This window comes from Schistocerca serialis, chromosome 8 (genome assembly GCF_023864345.2).
Source record: "Schistocerca serialis cubense isolate TAMUIC-IGC-003099 chromosome 8, iqSchSeri2.2, whole genome shotgun sequence".
Lineage (NCBI taxonomy): Eukaryota > Metazoa > Arthropoda > Insecta > Orthoptera > Acrididae > Schistocerca > Schistocerca serialis.
The window spans coordinates 168025414-168045120 of record NC_064645.1 but is presented as its reverse complement, the minus strand read 5'-3'; the positions used below and the strand labels follow the sequence as shown (position 1 = coordinate 168045120).

At 44.0% G+C, this 19707-nt stretch overlaps 1 protein-coding gene across 1 annotated transcript in view; it reads left to right on the top strand.

Moving 5' to 3' along the window:
* Positions 1-18662, top strand: part of LOC126416651 (somatostatin receptor type 4-like) — a 366521-nt gene extending 347859 nt beyond the window's left edge. The window contains exons 6-7 of the mRNA XM_050084447.1: positions 4382-4546; positions 18528-18662. Coding sequence (XP_049940404.1) covers positions 4382-4546; positions 18528-18567 — 205 coding nt within the window. The 3' untranslated portion in view covers positions 18568-18662. The remainder of the gene's footprint in view (positions 1-4381; positions 4547-18527) is intronic.
* Positions 18663-19707: the final 1045 nt, after the last annotated feature.

Sequence of the window (19707 nt, the reverse complement as noted above, 5' to 3'; positions counted from 1 at the left end):
GATGTAAGTAACAATCCAGATGCATTGAGAATTACCGATATTACCTTCATATCTAAGACTCGCTGAAATTTCAGTCCTACTTACAAGTTTTGTAAACACTATGGACCCCCACATTAATACCTTGTTAGGGAACAGGTAATAGGTAACAGATAAAGCATGCCATTTGACATTATCGATTTGTCATTTACCATTTACCATTCACATTCGATCTCCACTGACAATCATTCTCTGAGTTGAACATAATTCTCTGAACTGGACATTATTTTCCTTTTCTACACTGACTGTAATTCTCTCCATCAACCATAATACATCAACATCTACATCTACATCCATACTCCACAATCCACCTGACGGTGTGTGGCGGAGGGTACCTTGAGTACCTCTTTAGGTTGTCCCTTTTATTCCAGTCTCGTATTGTTCGTGGAAAGAAGGATTGTCGGTATGCCTCTGTGTGGGCTCTAATCTCTCTGATTTTATCCTCATGGTCTCTTCGCGAGATATACGTAGGAGGGAGCAATATACAGCTTGACTCCTCGGTGAAGGTATGTTCTAGATACTTCAACAAAAGCCCGTACCGAGCTACTGAGCGTCTCTCCTGCAGAGTTTCCCACTGGAGTTTATCTATCATCTCCGTAACGCTTTCGCGATTACTAAATGATCCTGTAGCGAAGCGCGCTGCTCTCCGTTGGATGTTCTCTATCTCTTCTATCAACCCTGCTGAGCAGTATTCAAGCAGTGGGCGAACAAGCGTACTGTAACCTACTTCCTTTGTTTTCGGATTGCATTTCCTTAGGATTCTTCCAATGAATCTCAGTCTGGCATCTGCTTTACCGACGATCAACTTTATATGATCATTCCATTTTAAATCACTAATAGTGCGTACTCCCAGATAATTTATGGAATTAACTGCTTCCAGTTGGTGACCTGCTATTTTGTAGCTAAATGATAAGGGATCTATCTTTCTATGTATTCGCAGCACATTACACTTGTCTACATTGGGATTTAATTGCCATTCCCTGCACCATGCGTCAATTCGCTGCAGATCCTCCTGCATTTCAGTACAATTTTCCATTGTGACAATCTCTCGATATATTACAGCATCATCCGCAAAAAACCTCAGTGAACTTCCGATGTTATCCACAAGGTCATTTATGTATATTGTGAATAGCAACGGTCCTACGACACTCCCCTGCGGCACACCTGAAATCACTCTTACTTCGGAAGACTTCTCTCCATTGAGAATGACATGCTGCGTTCTGTTATCTAGGATCTCTTCAACCCAATCACACAATTGATCTGATAGTCCATATGCTCTTACTGTGTTCATTAAACGACTGTGGGGAACTGTATCTGACTTGCGGAAGTCAAGAAACACGGTATCTACGTGGGCACCCGTGTCTATGGCCCTCTGAGTCTCGTGGACGAATAGCGCGAGCTGGGTTTCACACGATCGTCTTGTTCGAAACCCATGCTGATTCCTACAGAGTAGATTTCTAGTCTCCAGAGAATTCATTATACTCGAACAAAATACGTGTTCCAAAATTCTACAACTGATCGACGTTAGAGATATACGTCTATAGTTCTGCACATCTGTTCGACGTCCCTTCTTGAAAATGGGGATAACCTGGGCCCTTTTCCAATTGTTTGGAACGCTACGCTCTTCTAGAGAACTACGGTACACCGCTGCAAGAAGGGGGGCAAATTCCTTCGCGTACTCTGTGTAAAATCGAACTGGTATCCCATCAGGTACAGCGGACTTTCCTCTTTTGAGCGATTTTAATTGTTTCTCTATCCCTCTGTCGTCTATTTCGATATCTACGATTTTATCATCTGTGCGACAATCTAGACAACTACACTGACGCACGTTCTCCATTGACCATAATTTACTATGTTTACGATAATGCTCACCATTTACCTATGTTCTCTGTTGACCATCACTGTCTCCATTAACCATCATTCTCTCAACCTAATGGTGATCAGGTGTTACCACATCTCCTTTATCTACTGTGCAGCCCCATCATTGAATTTTGCAAGACATGTGTGACACAGAATATTTTAACATCTGCCTCTTTATCGTCACTCGTTTTTTAGATCATGGTAAATTTTCTCTCTTCATAATGCTGGCTTTAATGAGGCAACACGTAATACTATATATTACATGGGTTTTAAAAGGGTTTAATCCTTAGGCTAGTGAGGAAATAAAAGTATAATCTGTTACTGCCGGAATACAGTCCGCCTCCTCCCCCACCCCTCCCCGCACCCCCTTCATCAAGTTTACACTCTGTATCAGCAAAAAATAACAACTTTTCGTACTGTGGTAGTGGTTGAAATTCTGATCAAATGGCTATGTTAATGCATTCCAAGAAGTATGATGATTTGCATTTTGCACTGTTGCGTTTACTTTGGTATTTCTCAACATATTTTCTGCTGTAGGTTGAATCAGTAGTAATATTGTAGATGAATTTACTGTTTCCAGAATTTAATGTTGTCATTGAATGAACTGTGTGTGTTTTAAAAAGTAGTACAAACAATTTAAATATCGAAATATTGAATTAGAATATACATTGTGCTTATAAAGTGTGTGAGATGTTACATACTTAGAGAAAAAGTACAGATTATTTTGTTCACCTGTTCGTAGAGGTCTGTAATATTATACTCAGATAAGAGCGCGCGCGCGCGCGCTTGTCTGTGTGTTTGTTTGTGTGTGTGCGTGTGTGTGTGCGTGTGTGTGTGTGTGTGTGTGTGTGTGTGTGTGTGTGTGTGTTTGTTCGTACTTGACAAAAGATAAATAATTTTATCGAAGAATGCTTGAGTTGATGTAAAGAGTGACGGCACTGGACAGCGGATGATTGGAAGTGAGTGTTTTGGGGCGATGAGTCAGGCAGTACCCTGTGGCATTCCGATGGAAGGAGGAGGTGCTGTCACGGCATAGGGATGATTTTCGTGGTTTGGATGCGGTTCCCTTACTGTACTTAAGAAAGCACCAAACGCGAAATGATGCAAACATATTTTACAGCACTGTATACTGTGCACGGAACAGCAACTGTTCGTAGGTGACGGCTGTATTGGTCTGACAGTTGACCCTACATAAGGCAGCAACAGTGAGGCAATGATTTGTGTGCAATAACATCCATAAAATACTGCCTATTGGTTTCTGTCTCGGGTTCTTCGGCCGACATTCATCTAGTGATTTTACTGACGTTTCGCCAGCACGAGTGGCTGGCATTGTCAAACCTTCACCCTTCATTGCCGGTGGTGAACTACAGCCGAGCTCGCGGCCGCAGACTATATGCAGCTGGTGCGCCAACGTCCGAGGGCTTCTCCGCCGTCATTTCCGGTGCGGTTCTCCTCTTGCTACCTGCGATGGTCGTTCTCTGGAGTACGGGAAGCCAGGTTCCGTTTACCTTAAGGCTTTCCTCTTTCTTGTTGAAACTGTTCGCGTGTTTTTGTATTTCTACAGCTTCTCTGAACAAGCGCGTATGATAGTGCTTCTCTACAGCCAGAACTTCCGTGTCGGCGAATTTTATTACGTGGTCGGTCTCACTCAGTGCGTGCTCTGTCACGGCCGATTTCTCCACCTGCCCCAAACTGCAATATCGCTTATGCTATTGGATCCTGGTGTTAATTGATCGTCCAGTCAAGAAAGAGGAAAGCCTTAAGGTAAACGGATCCTGGCTTCCCGTACTGCAGCGAACGACCGTCGCAGGTAGCAAGAGGAGAACCGCACCGGAAATGACCGCGGAGAAGCCTTCGGACGTTGGCACGCCAGGTACATATAGTCAGCGGCCGCGATCTCGGCTCCAGTTCACCACCGGCAGTGGAGGGTGAAGCTTTGGCAATGCCAGCCACTCGTGCTGGCGAAACGTCAGTAAAATCATTAGATGAACATCGGCCGAAGAACCCGAGACAGAATCCAATAGGCAGTTTGTCAACAAGTGGTCACGAAAGCCTTAACATTTTTGTATTCATCAAATAGACTAGGCTTTCCGAAGTTCTAACCTCAACCCAATGGAGCACGTTTGGAATGAGTTAGAATGTCGACTTCAGACCTCAGCGTCCAATATCAGTACCTCCTCTGGTGTCGTCTCTTGAGGAAGGATGGGCTACCATTTCTCCAGGGACATTCAAATGTCCCATTGCAGGTGTCCCTATCAAGGTTCGAGTCCTCATAAGGGCGTAGGGTAGACACACCCCATATTAATGTAATCTGATGGGTGGCTGGGTAAGTTTGATGAGTTAGTGTACATTGCTCCAAAGTGACCGGTGTGGTCTTTTATGTGGTTGACTATAATTTGGTTGAGTTATGTTATCTAAAGTACTATGACACTTGCAGCAGTGGGTGCAGGACGGGACGAGTGACTGGTTTGTTGGCGTGTTGCAGCTGCATCAACCCGATCGTGTACGGCTTCATGTCGAAGAACTTCCGGGAGAGCTTCTACAAGGCGCTGTGCCGCTGTTGCTACCGCGGCAGCGCCGGCCTGCGACTGCGGCCATCCTCGCTGTCCCACACTCGCAGCACCTCAGTCCGCTACACCACGGACCCCAGGTAAGTGCCTATACACAATATCTCCGCTCTAGAGGCCCTCATGGCACTTCTGGCGGTGCAATACACTACATGCTAAACGAAGTCAGTGATAAGATTCACTGATGACATTGCTCCAATAGGGGTCTACTTTTTTTTGAACTGTTAAGAGCAGAGTTTCAAAGAAAGTAGTTGCTGACAGGTGTGAAAATTACCTAACTGTCATCTGAATAAGTCATGGCTGCAAAATACGAACACAGATTCCTTACATAAGAATGGGAAAACTAGTAGAAGCAGAAACGTCCTGGCAAATTAAAACTGTGTGCCGGACCGAGACTCGAACTCGGGACCTTTGCCTTTCGCGGGCAAGAGGCTCTACCAACTGAGCTACCTAAGCACGACTCACGCATCGTCCTCACAGCTTTGCTTCTGCCAGAAGTTTCATATCAGCGCACACTCTGCTGCAGAGTGAAAATCTCATTCTGGAAACATCCCCCATGCTATGGCTAAACCATGTCACCGCAGCATCCTTTCTTTCAGGAGTGCTAGTTCCGCAAGGTTCGCAGGAGAGGTAGGAGACGAGATACTGGCAGGAATAAAGCTGTGAGGACGGCGCGTGAGTCGTGCTTGGATAGCCCAGTTAGTAGAGCCCTTGCCCACGAAAGGCGAAGGTCCCGAGTTCGAGTCTCGGTCCGGCACACAGTTTTAATCTGCCATGGTGTTTCATATCAGCGCACACTCCGCTGCAGAGTGAAAATCTCATTCTGGAAACCACCCAGGCTATGGCTGAGCCATGTCTCCGCAATATCCTTTTTTCAGGACTGCTAGTTCTGTAAGGTTCGCAGGAGAGCTTCTGTAAAGTTTGGAAGATAGGAGATGAGGTACCGGCAGAAGTAAAGCTGTGAGGACGGGGCGTGAGTCGCGCTTGGGTAGCTCAGTTGGTAGAGCCCTTTCCCGCGAAAGGCAAAGCTCCCGAGTTCGAGTCTCGGTCCGGCACACAGTTTTAGCCTGCCAGGAAGTTTCGTATCAGCGCACACTCCGCTGCAGAGTGAAAATCTCATTGTAGCAGAAGCAGACTTCAAAGAATATTAGTTTGGATTCTAGAGAAGTATAGGAACACACGAGGCGATACTCACCGTATGACTTGTCTTGGAAGATAAATTAAGGAAAGGCCAATCGGCATTTACAGGATTTGTAGACTTAGAGAAAGCTTTTGACGATGATGGCTGGAATACTATCTTTGAAATTCTGAAGGTAGTGAGGGTAAAATACAGGGAGCGAACGAGTACGAGTACTTACAATTTCTACAGAAACAAGAGGCCACTTGTAAGAGTCGATGTGCATGAAAGGGAAGCAGTGGTTGGGAAGGGAAGGAGATAGAGTTATAGCCAATCCACGATGGCATTAAGTCTGTGCATTGAGCAAGCAATAAAGAAATTCAAAAAAAATTTGAATTGGAAATTAAAGGTGAGTGAGAAGAAATAAGAACTTTGAGGTTTGCTGATGACAATGTGTTTGTGTCAGAGATCGCAAAGGACGTGGAAGAGCAGTTTACCAGAATGGACAGTGTCTTTAAAGGAGGATTTAAGATGAAATCAACGAAAACAAAACAAGGATAATGGAATGTAGTGGAACTAAATCAGGTCATACTGAGGAAATTAGATTACGAACCGAGACACATAAAGTAGTAGATGAGTTTTACCATACGGGCAGCAAAAGAAGTGATGATGGTCCAAGTATGGAGGACATAAAATGTAGACTGGCAAACGCAAGAAAAACATTTCTGAAGGACAGAAATTTGCTATCATCGAATATGGACTTGGTTCAAAATGGCTCTGAGCACTATGGGACTTAACAACTGTGCGGCTGGTCCCGGTGGAGGTTCGAATTCTCCCTCGGGCATGGCTCTGTGTGTTTGTCCTTAGGATAATTTAGGTTAAGTAGTGTGCAAGCTTAGGGACTGATGACCGTAGCAGTTAAGTCCCATAAGATTTCACACAGATTTGAACATTTTGAACTTAACATCTGAGGTCATCAGTCCCCTAGAACGTAGAACTACTTAAACCTAACTAAACTAAGGACATCACACACGCCCATTCCCCAAGGCAGGATTAGAATCAGCGACCGCAGCGGTCGTGCGGTTCCAGATTGAAGCGCATAGAACCGCTTGGCCACTGCGGCTGGCTACTTAGTGTTAGGAAGTCTTTTATGAAGGTATTTGTCTTGAGTGTAGCCATGTACGGAAGTGAAAAATGGACGATAAACAGTTTAGATAAAAAAAGTATAGGCTTTATATGAGGTGCTACAGACGAATGTTGGAGATTAGATGGGTAGATCACGTAACTAATGGCGAGATACTTAACAGAATTGCCGAGACAAGAAATTTGTGGCACAGCTTCAGCAAAAGAAGTAATCCATATTACACATTCTAAGACATCAACGGATCACCAATTTAATACTGTAGAGAAGCGTGGAGGGAGGGAGATAAAATTCGTAGAGGGAGACGCAGAAATGAATACTGTAAGCTTATTCAGAAGGACGTGGTTGCAGCAGTTATTTGGAGATATTCGGAAATGAAAAGGCTCACATGGGTGAGAGTATCATGGAGAGTTGCATCAAACCAGTCTTTGGATTGAAGACGACAACAACAACAAGATGACGAAAAGCCTCGTTATATACTGATTCTACACATTTAAATGCCACTTGAAAACGTTAAAAGAGTAAGCCACACTACATTACTTCAAGTTTGCAACGGAAATTCCTACCCCGATTTCGGTACAACGGTCCAGGGAATGTGCAAAATCCCCCTTTCGTGATTTGAACTCCCCAACACAGAAAACTAATTGGGGACCAACCACTTGTGAAAGATCTACACTATGAATTTACAAGTTCACAAATTTAGATGGATAGGAACAGATCCTAGATTGGGAGATGTGCATAATAATTAATGTGACAGGAGGGTATGTAACAAACACAATCTCTCATTAACACTTCCTGATTTATTTCATTAAACACTGACTATCATATTGATAGGGAAGAGACAGTGAAACAGTCGTAAAATTCTATCCACATAAGCTTTCTGATTGTAGATGACTGTGGCTAGCAGTGTTACGCTCTACATGACAAAAGTTCACCCACATAACTCAAATCCCGATACGAGACTCAAACTTACCCGCTCGAATTCCAGCCTAAAAACACAGTAACTCGAAGCTTGTTGAGTGATTGAATACATCGTACATCAGATACATGAACGCTTAACCTGAGACCGACGATCGTATAAAATTTCATATGTGCGGAACGCAATGAACAAGCTCGCCTTTGCCGCTTTCAATGCTCACTGTGAATTTCTCGTGTGCCGAGATGAACACCGTTGGCCTGGAGGTGGCTCTCCGGAGAACATGATGGCGCGTCGCGATATCTGCAGCACCATCCCATGGTTATCATCTAAGATGTGCTCCTCCCCAATTCGTCCACCGCCCGCCAACGGTCCCAGACAATGATCTGGCACCGACCGGAGACAGCCAGCTAATCTTCAGGGGCTCCCCTCGACGGAAGTCCACTCACGAAATCTCCATTGGCCGGCATCGACTAAAAGTCTCCCGCGACTGTTAAAATTTCGCTTTCCTTTAAGCTGTGCACTCTTTTACACCGAAGAACAGTCTGTTGCCAATAGCAAAATTAAGAAACACTGTGGCCCAATAACGATGTTTCACTCTAACGTATAAAGTCCCGTCAAAATTTCGCGTCACCTTCAGACGCCAATCATCTGGCAATAACTCCCCCCCTACTGCTGAAAAACGTCCGTGCCAGCTCTGCACTCGTGACGTCACACTGTAATAAACTAATCCCGAATCTTTGCTCCCACAGTGTTACCCTCATATCAGAGAGCCCTTGGAACTAGGAAATACTGCTCGTGAGGCTAGCCCCAATTATTTTGTACACCTCGTGTTTTAGGAAGTGTCCGATGGCTATCTACAAGGCCTGTCTGCAAAACATGACATAACAGCCTTCACCTGCAGCCCATGGCGCTTCTCCATACTCTGGTGACCTTAATCAGCTGCTCGAGGTTGAAACTTCCTGGCAAATTAAAGCTGTGTGCCGGACTGAGACTCGAACTCGGGACCTTTGCCTTTCGCCGGCAAGTGTTCTACCAACTGTGCTACCCAAGCACGACTCACGCGCCCCGTCCTCACAGCTTTACTTCCGCCAGCACCTCGTCTCCTACCTTCCAAACTTTACAGAAGCTCTCCTGCGAACCTTGCAGAACTACCACTCCTGAAAGAAAGGATATTGCGGAGACATGGCTTAGCTACAGCGTGGGGGATGTTTCCAGAATGAGCTTTTCACTCTGCAGCGGAGTGTGCGGTGAGATGAAACTTCCTGGCAAATTAAAACCGTGTGCCGGACCGAGACTCGGTCCGGCACACAGTTTTAATTTGCCAGGAAGTTTCATATCAGCGCACACACCGCTGCAGAGTGAAAATCTCATTACAGCTGCACGAGGCTGTTAACCAAACAATGCTTAGTGGCCCCCTGGGATGCCGTGGTAGTCCATGTTCCACGAAGTTAATGCCTATCCCTCCGATCACCACATAAAGTTCCGTTCTCCATAACATTTTCGGTTTGCCCGTCTCAGCTGCAAAACGTTAGGTCTTCCCTCAAGCACAAAAGCACTGAAAAATAAGTGAGTCCGTAAGTATGATAAAGAAACTACATAGGGAACTGCACTATCAATCATTATGGTACACGATTTTAACTAAAAGTTTATCTATTGCAGTCCCACCGTTATCACTCTCTAAATTACTAAATCGATGCAAGAATTAATACATTTCAAATGGATTATTTAAAACCATCAGTAATCATTTCTCCAGCAGAGAGTGCCTTTGTCAGTGGTCTCACATGGGATGTATTAGCTCGTATGAGCACTTATTGCACAACATACTGACGCAACCAGGGAGCTAATACCCAGATTTTTTAGAAATATGCTTTAGCTCCTGTGAGATCGGCGCATCTTGACAGAGTGAGGATGTGAGCTGGTCCATCTGAAAAATTCTCAGGAGGTACCAGCAGCTTACGCAGTCGAATGAGAGATAAAGAAACCACCAAGAGGTTTGTTGATCTGTTCCGCTGACGTTTACCGAACAGATTTTGAACAGAGAAGCTGTAGAAATTTCCACAGACTCTTGGATTGGTTTTTATTTGGCCAGTCGCATTCTTCAGTGGAAATTCATTCAGCCTCAACAAAATAAAAGGACAAGACTGTCCTGATTTTCCAATTACAAACAAAATATCACATCAGAAACCTGTTTTATCTCTTATCCTTGTTCCTCACCATTCCTCACATTATTCCTCTCACTCGTTCACACATTGTAGCAGGTATCCATGGTGAGGAATCCCGCAAGAGATAAAACAGGTTGCTGATGTGGAACACAGGAAAAATAAAATCAACAAAAGATGGTTCCCTATGAGATGATTAACGTTCCCCTAGCTATGATTTACATGAAACAGACAGCAGTAGAGAAATCTGTTAGACTGACTGCATGTAAATAATGTACGCCAGATAAGAATTACATGAAAGGTGTTGAGACAGGACCGTTTCAGCCTTCCTGTGTGAAAGCTAAGAAAATCTGCAGGACCTGTCTGACGTCATTAGCGTTCGGCTGAGAACAGAATATCTATTGACATTAAACCTAAGAAAGATGAAACAACTAAAGAGGAGTAGTAATGAGATTGGTAGTGAACTCAGATTCAAAATTGTGGACTAATTTGTAGATGAAGTAAAATAAAGCGTGACTGACGAGGCAAGTGGATGTTAAAACTTGTACAGTCACGAGGTGCGACAAACCAGTTGTTCACAGCTTTCTTTACCCTAGTGTCACTTCAGAACAAGACGTAACCTGCCTCGAAACCCTTGAGCTTCGTGAAAAGGTGCCTTGCAGACTTGCTTTCTCTACGTGATTCTTCAAATTATTTGTTTGAACAATATTTATATCACACTTCTACATTTATTTCGTTCATTGTTGTACTAATCCCTTTATCTGACAGTAAAATTCTAGAGGTTTTAACTTCTGAGCATTTAAGAATCGAATAACGCTTCTGAGCTCACAGTTAGTTGTATTACGTTGTTTATTTTAAGGAATCACACATCATCATCATCATCATCATCATCATCATCATCACGTACAGCGATTGCCTATACGCCTGTTCCGTCTTCAAAGCTTATTGTTGATCCTTGATCTCACTTTGGGCCTGCCAGAGCAGATTCTTCATTTCGGACTGTGTCCCAGCAGTTGTTTCGCCAGACTTTCTTCTGACATTCTGTTCACATTCTGTTTCCACTTGTTTATCTTTTTTAGCCGCCAGTCTTATTCTAACAGGTTTGATGCTGCCCACCACGAATTATTCTCCAGTGCCAACCTCTTCCTCACAGACTATCTCTTGCACCAAACGTCCTCAAATACTTGTTGAATTTATTCCTCTCTCTGTTTTCCTCTTCAGTTTTCCGACCGAGCGAGGTGGCGCAGTGGTTAGACACTGGACTCGCATTCGGGAGGACGACGGTTCAATCCCACGTCCGGCCATCCTGATTTAGGTTTGCCGTGATTTCCCTAAATCACTCCAGGCAAATGCCGGGATGGTTCCTCTGAAAGGGCACGGCCGACTTCCTTCCCCATCCTTCCCTAATCCGATGAGACCGATGACCACGCTGTCTGGTCTCCTTCCCCAAAACAACCAACCAACCATCAGTTTTCCGCTCTACAGTTCACTCTACTACCATGAGAGTTATTCCCAGATGCCTCAAAATATGTCTGTGCATTCACCCTGTCCCTTCTCCTTATCAGTTAAATTCCGTATGTTCCTTTCTTCGCCGATTTTGCGGAGAACTTTATCATTCCTTACCATATCAAATCAAAATATTCAAATGTGTGTGAAATCTTATGGGACTTAACTGCTAAGGTCATCAGTCCCTAAGCTTACACACTACGTAACCTAAATTATCCTAAGGACAAACACACACATCCATGCCCGAGGGAGGACTCGAACCTCCGCCGGCACCAGCCGCACAGTCCATGACTGCAGCGCCCTAGACCGCTTACCGTATGAGTCTACCTGAATTTCAATATTCATCTGTACCACCACATCTCAAAATGTTCGATTCTATTCTGTTCCTGTTTTTCCGCCATCCATGCTGCTGTGCTACAGATGTACGTTCTCTAAGATCTACGTTTAATACCAGCAGACTTATCTTGACCAAGAATCCCCTCTTAGCCTCTGCTAGTCTGCTTTTTGTGCCCTCCTTGCTTCGTGCATCATACACAGTTTGCTTCCAAGCTAGCATAATTCTTAACTTTTTTGTTGGTTTACTCTCAATCCAAATCCTGTACTCATTAGTCTGTTCATTTCATTCAACAGGTCCTGTAATTATTCTTCACTTTCGCTGAGGACAGCATTGTCGTCAGCAAATATTATTAAGGATATCCTTTCACCCCGAATCTTAATCGTAGTCTTGAATCTTTCTTTCATATCCTACTTAGTTCCTGTGATGTACTGATTGAACGGTAGAAGCAAAAGACTGCATCCCTATCTTACATCCTTTCTAATGCGGTTTCTTCGTTCTTGGTCTTCCAGCCTCATTTTCCCTCATGTTTATTATAGATGTAATGTAGTATCCGATATTCCATACTGCTTGTAACTATTTTTTCAGTATTTCGAACATCTCGTATCATGTTGTATTTTCGAATGCTTATCCCAACTCGACAAACCCTATAAACGTGTCTTGAATTTTCTTCAGTCCTGCTTCCTTTATCGATCGCATGTCAGGACCGCCTCTCCGGAGGCAAACCAATCGTCATCTAACTGATAAACATATTTTTCTTTCCCAGTCTTCTGTATATTATTCTTGTCAGCAACTTGGATGAGCTGTTAAGATGACTGTGCGATAACTCTCATACGTAACATATCCTGTTATTTTCGGAACTGTGTAGACGATATTTTTACGGAAGTCTGATGGTATGTGCCAGTCTTATACATACTAAACACCAATGCGAATAGTCGCTTAATTGCTACGTCTCCAAATGACTTCAGAAATTCCAAGGACCTTTTATCTATTCCTTCTGTCTTTTCTGATCCCAAATCTTCCAAAGCTCTTTAAAATCTGTCACTACTACTGGATCCCCTATGTGTTCTTCTCTCGCATCATCATACAAGTCATTCCCATCACAGAGGTCTTTATTGTACTCTTGCCACCTACCCGCTCTCTCCTCTGCCTTTAATAATGATATTCCCTGTTATAATGCACTCTCTGCGTTATCACCCTTGCTTTTAATTTCCCCGTCTGTTGTTTTGTCTTCTCTCTACGCTGAGTCAGCCCTTTGGACGATCATTTCTCTTTCGATATCTTCACTTTTTTCCTGCAGTCATTTTGCCTTAGCAGGCCTACACTTCCTGTTTATTTCATACCTAACTGATACGTATTCCTGTTATCCTGGCATTCCCTGAATACTTTTTGTACTTCCTTCTTTCGTCGATCAGTTGAAGTACGTCTTCTCTCAGTCAAGGTTTCTTCGCAGTTTTGTTCTTTTTACCTATGTTTGTCTTTCCAGAACCTACTATTGCCCTTTTATAGATGTCCACTACGCTTCATCTAACCAGCCTCTTGCGGCATTCCTTGACGCAGTATCCACATTCTTAGCGAACTTCACTTGCGTCTCATTATTCCTCAATACTTCACTATGCCAGTGCTTCAGCATCCCACATCATTCCACTCTGACTCTCCTGAATCGTCCTTTTAAACTTCAATCTACTCTTCATCATTGCTAAACTGTGATCTGAGTCCATACCTACTCCTGAGTACGCTTTAGAATCCAATATCTGAATCCGGAATCTCTGTCTGACCGTGATATAATCCGGGTCTTTTCCAAGTATACCGCTTCCTCTTGTGGTTCTTGAACAGAGTATTCGCCATTACCATCTGAAATTTATTGCAGAAGTCAGCTTTTCTGCTCCCTCAGTGATATTGCCAAGCCCATATTCCACCGTAACATTTCCTTTTTTTTTTCCCTTACAACCGTGTTACATTCCACCATGATTATTAGATTATCGTCTCCCGTTCCGTACTGAATTACACGTCCGATGACCTCACATACCTTCTCTAGCTCTTCATCTTCAGCTTTCGACGATGGCATGTTCATGTGGAATATTGTTGTCGATGTTGGTTTGCTGACGATTCTGGTAAGAGCATCCCTATCATTGAACTATTCACAGTAAATCACTCTCTTTCCTACGTCCCTGTTTATAACAAATCCTACTCCCTTTGTACCATTTTCTGCTGTTCTTGATACTGCACTATAGTCGTTCGACCAGAAATCCTTGTTTTCTTTCCATTTGACTTCACTATCCTCTACGACATCTAGACTGAGCCTCAGCATTTCCATTTTCATATATTCTAGCTTCCCTACAACGTTCAAACTTTTGACGTTCAACGCCCCAACTCGTAGAATGTTACTGAATCTTTTTCTCACGGTCATCTCCCCCTTGGCTGTCTTCTCTCGGAAATCAGAATGGGGAACTAGTCCAGAAAGTTTTTTCCAATGGAGAGATCATCATTTCACTTTCTCAGTTATAACCTCTACATCCTCATGCTGTTGTGCCGATTCATCCTCCTTTCAGGGATACCTTCCCATCCTAACTACAACAGAGTACCCTAAACCTCTTTCCTCTGTTCTCACTGACAAGGCTGTTGACAGAACGAGGGGACATCAGTCTTCGGCCGTCATTACCGATGACTTTTATTCATAATTTAAGCATTGGTTCTGTTAGAACCAGGACTCTTCAGAGGCGTTACCCCTAGACCACGATTTCATGTCGTTAGTTTTATAAACTTCTATTTATTTGTCGTTTCTAACACCATTCTTTAAGATTCATGTCTGACATCCTAATTCACGAATATCTAATAAGAGACTCTTGAATCTGTTTTAATCATTAATTTACTGTCTCTGCACATATCTTTCAGAATATTTATGGTGTGTTTAGGATAACTTCGGCTCCATAGTATCTGTTCATTTAGACGGTCAAACTGTTTTATGTAATCTGTGGGTGATATATGCATTTCCGTATTAAATTCGAGTCTTTCCTCTATTGATTGTTTTATAATCAATACGCTATTTGTGTAGGAACTTCGCTTTCTTAAGCAAAAACTTATTCTAAAAGAAGTGTTTCCCTTACAGCCTACAGTCTCCTGCGAGTCGCTGTAATACAGAGGCTGGCAATAGTTTTGGCTTGGGTGTCACTTTATGGAAGTAGAGGTTAAAGGAGAGCCGCACCTTTTAAAATGACTGCACGCATTAGTTAACTTTGTATTTCAGCAAAGGTATAAATTGTTACATACAAATTCTGACTCTGTTGGCAAGTCGCAAAAGAACCATTAGCGGGCCGCATGAGCCCTATGTACCACTATTTGCCCACACCTGCTCTGACATATATGTTGTAGTCTATGTATCAAACTTCTCCCGTTACAGTTACTAAAGGTACTCGATTTCTTAGTGATAGAAAGAGGGATGACATTTGCACTTCTCTATGCTCTTGATATATGTTTATTCCAAGAGCGCATGCAAGTGGAGTAGTCTTAATTATAGCAATGTGCCACCATATTTTATAAGCTCCGAGTTTATTCCATCCTTTATAGTAGCGTTCGTTTTTTTTACACACATCAAACAAAGTTTTGCGTCACCCCAGTTCCCAGAACTCCCGAAGATAGACGTTTACTGTGGATGATGTATCACAGACACTGTTCCTTTGACTGTTCAGAGATGTCACTAAACCCGCCCAAAGATGTAAATAAACATGCATGAGCACCGCCTATTAGACGGAGGGGGTCAGATAGTCAATCAATTCCAGTCATTCCACCAGGAAGGAGGTACACGGCTCGTGTTGTCTGTAATTCAACCATGCCTAGATGGTCAATGGTGCGGTTTGATCGCGCCCGCAATGTTGCTTTGTCCCAGGAAGGGCTCTCAATAACGGACGTGTCCACGAGTGTCGGTGTGAACCAAAGCGATGTTTTTCGGACATTGAGGAGATACAGAGAGACAGGGAAGTGTCGGTACCATGCCTCGTTCAGGCCGCCCAAGGCCTACTACTGCAGTGGGTAACCTCTACCTACGGATTATGGCTCGCAGGAACCCTGACAGAAGCGGCACCATGTTGAATAATGCTTTTTGTGCAACCACAGGGCGTCGTGTTACGACCCAAACTGTGCGCAATAGGCTGCACGACGTGCAACTTCACTCCCGACGTCCATGGAGAGGTCTATTTTTGCAACCACTACACCATGCAGCGCGGTACAGATGGGCCCAACAACATGGCGAATGAACCGCTCAGGTTTAGCATCACTTTCTCTTCACCAATGAGTGTCACATATGCCTTCAGCCAGAGGATCGTCGGAGACGTGTTTGGAGGCAACCCGGTCTAGCTGAATGCCTTAGACACAATGTCCAGCGAGTGCAGCAACGTGGAGGTTTCCTCGTGTTTTTGGGGTGGCATTATGTGGGGCCGACGTACGCCGCTGGTGGTAATGGAAGGCACCGTAACGGCTGTGCGATACGTGAATGCCATCCTCCGACCGATAGTGCAACCACATCGGCAGCATATTGGCGAGACATTAATCTTTATGGACGACAACTCACGCCCCCATCGTGCACATCTTGTGAATGACTTCGTTCAGGATAACGACATTGCTCGACTAAAGTGGCCAGCATATTCTCCAGACAAGAACCCTATCGGACATGCCTGGGATAGATTGAAAAGGGCTGTTTATGGACGACATGACCCACCAACCACTCTGAGGAATCTACGCCGAATCGCCGTTAGGGAGTGGAACAATTTGGACCAACGGTGCCTTGATGAAGTTGTGGATCGTATGCCACGACGAATCATCAATCTTGCATCAATGCAAGAGGACGTGGTACGGGGTATTAGAGGTACTGGTGTGTACAGCATTCTGGACCATCAATCCTAATGGTCTCGCTGTATGGTGGTACAACATGCAATGTGTGGTTTTCATCAGGAATAAAAAGGGCGGAAATGATGTTTATGTTTATCTCTATTCGAATTTTCTGTACAGGGTGCGAAACTCTCGGAACCGAGGCTATACAAAACTTTTTTTGATGTATGTATTTTTTTTTTTTTTTTTTATTCACGATGGGGCTGCATCATTTCCTTCGTATGTCAACAGGTTATGGGAGGAAGGTTCTTCTGTGACATTCTCTACTGATACCTCTTTGTTTGTCACTGTACCACTAGGGCTTGTATGTCTTTTCCACTCTTCTTCTGATATTGGCTTTATATTGGCTGTATCCTCAAACACAGGATCTTGGAATACGTTGAGACAAGATGTTGACGAGACAATTCGACCTTGAATAGAAGCAGATACTATTTTGTAGAAATACTATTTTGCGCAAAAGATCTTTACTACACAGATTAGTTTTGCCTTTAATTTGCAGTACTACTGAAAGTAGTGACAAAAAGGCAGTGGTACTTTACAGATAAACGGAAGTGGCGTGAATCAGTAGACACGTTGTCCCTACGTGTTAACCCTAGGACGCCCAAGCCTTTTTTTCTAACTTGGATGCCTAAGGGGGGGGGGGGGGGGGGGGCGTTCGGCGAGCCCACAGGTATTAAAGAAGTTTACTGACAAAAAATTACAACTTTCAAAATGGTTTGTGTATTTTAACTAAGGCATCGGTTTAATAATGTTGTTAATTGTTATAAATATTGGATTGAATGAATGAAAGATTGACATATTACAATACAAAATACGGATGTGTTCATATACAATGGACTACTCTGAGTCGTCAACTTCAAGGCAAGAGACACGCTTCACAATTTTTTCTGAATGTGTGTTACACACATGTTATGACACTCCACAATACTGTTTTGGTTTACTTAGATTGTTTTATTTCTGCTTCTTTGTTTTAGCTTTGCTTAAACAAATATGGCACCGACCTTTCCCTGCAGGAGGCTCACGTGCTTCTGTTGTCATTTCTTTGATTTTCTTTTGTAGAATAGTCTCCACTGATTGAACAATTTGGTTAGATAACCCTCTTGCATTGGCACTTCTTTCTTCTACCTGCAATTTCACTAGTTCCATCCCAGCTTGCAGGAGATAAAGTTTCCGTTTGTTGTGTTTCTTGTCATTCCATCTTGGATGTTGCTGGATGAATATGGTGGTTGCATTGATAGCACAAATGTCGATGAGAGAGTAAAATACAGATAGAGGCCATCTCTTTGTTCTCCTCTTGCAGGTGTACTTACGCGCCATTTTATCAATGGTATAAATTCCACCTTTAGTGGAATTAGAATATGCACTTATCTCGGTGTTATTCTTCTCTCCTCCAACAGTGCCTTTATCTTGGTGCATTGTTGACAACATCAGTAAGTTTTTACTTGGTTTCATTTTTCCTGTGTAGGACACCAAAGTTACTAGAGGCCTACAGGCTGGGAACTGCACTAACTCACTGCAAGTTTACAAGATAAATAATAGCTGACTGAGATCAACAATCACTTCCTCCGAAAGTAAATCGATTGTTGTGAATATCAAGAATACCAACCAACAAGAAACTAACTTGCATTGTTGTAGAGATGAGAAATACGAAATCCTACTAAGGGAAATTTTGTATAGCATGGAAGCCTAAGGGGGGGGGGGGGGGGGGAGGTTGTTGGACCCATAATAAGTTTATTTATTTTTTCTTTCAAAGCGGCAATTTTCTATAAAACATATTGACAGTAACGTTTCATAAAATAGCCAACAAACAATAACACAAAGGGAATATGTAGTAATGTAGTATGAAAGTTACTTGGGCAAAAGCAAGGGGAATAAAAAAATTATGGGTTCAACGAATCTCCCCCCCCACCCCCCCCCCTTAGTCGTCCTAGGGTTAAGTCTTTTTCAGAGCAGAGGTTCTTGTCAGGCCGGCGCAGTGACGAGGGGGTGCGTGGCGTGTTGCAGCTGCGGGCGGCGCATCTCGGTGACGACGAGCGCCTTCTGATGGCTGGCGGGCTGGTGCTGCGGGCGGCGAGCGCCGGCGGCCGGCAGCACCGCCCGCTGCGGGGGCAGAGCCAGGGACAGGGCCGGCGACGGAGGCGGCGACAGAGGCGGCGAGGTCAGAGCCGGGGGGCGCGGGCCTGGCCTGCGAGACATGCCGGCGGCGGCCGCGCGCTGCTGAGCGAAACGCCCACGCACCGCCAGACAAACCACTGCTCACACGACTCCACAACGCAACCGTAGATTATCTCCACGATGTACTCTCTCTGTGTCTGTTATTTTTATGTCTGTGTCTTTGTTGTAATAAAACATGTGAAAAAATCACACTCTGCCTCCTTTGCTGTTACTACTCACCACTACCTCGTCGTTACCAGCCATAAGTTAGGAGTCAAGTTTTGAGATGAAGAAGGCTGCAAAGAAAGAGTAAAATTGTACCCGGGTAAGCTTAATATCTTTTATAACATTTTTCTACCTCTGTTGTACACTAATGGCCATTAAAATTGCTACACAAAGAAGTAATGCAGATGATAAACGGGTATTCATTGGACAAATATATTATACTAGAACTGACATGTGATAACATTTTCTCGCTATTTGGCTGCATAGATCCTGAGAAATTGGTACCCAAAGCAACACCTGTGGAGTAATAAAGGCCTTGATACGCCTGGGCATTGAGTCAAACAGAGCTTGGATGGCGTGTACAGGTACAGCTGCCCATGTAGCTTCAACGCGATACCACAGTTCGTCAAGAGTAGTGACTGGCGTAATGTGACGAGCCAGTTGCTCGGCCACCATTGATCAGACGTTTTCAGTTGGTGAGAGATCTGGAGAATGTGCTGGCCAGGGCACCAGTCGAACATTTTCGGTATCCAGAAAGGCCCGTACAGGACTTGCAACATGCGGTCGTGCATTATCCTGCTGAAATGTAAGGTTTCGCAGGGACCGAATGAAGGGTAGAGCCACGGGTCGTAACACATCTGAAATGTAAATGCGAACAAGAGGTGACCGAGACGTGTAACCAATGGCAACCCATACCATCACGCCGGGTGATTTGCCAGTATGGCGATGACGAATACACGCTTCCAATGTGCGTTCACCGCGATGTCGCCAAACACGGATGCTACCATCACGATGCTATAAACAG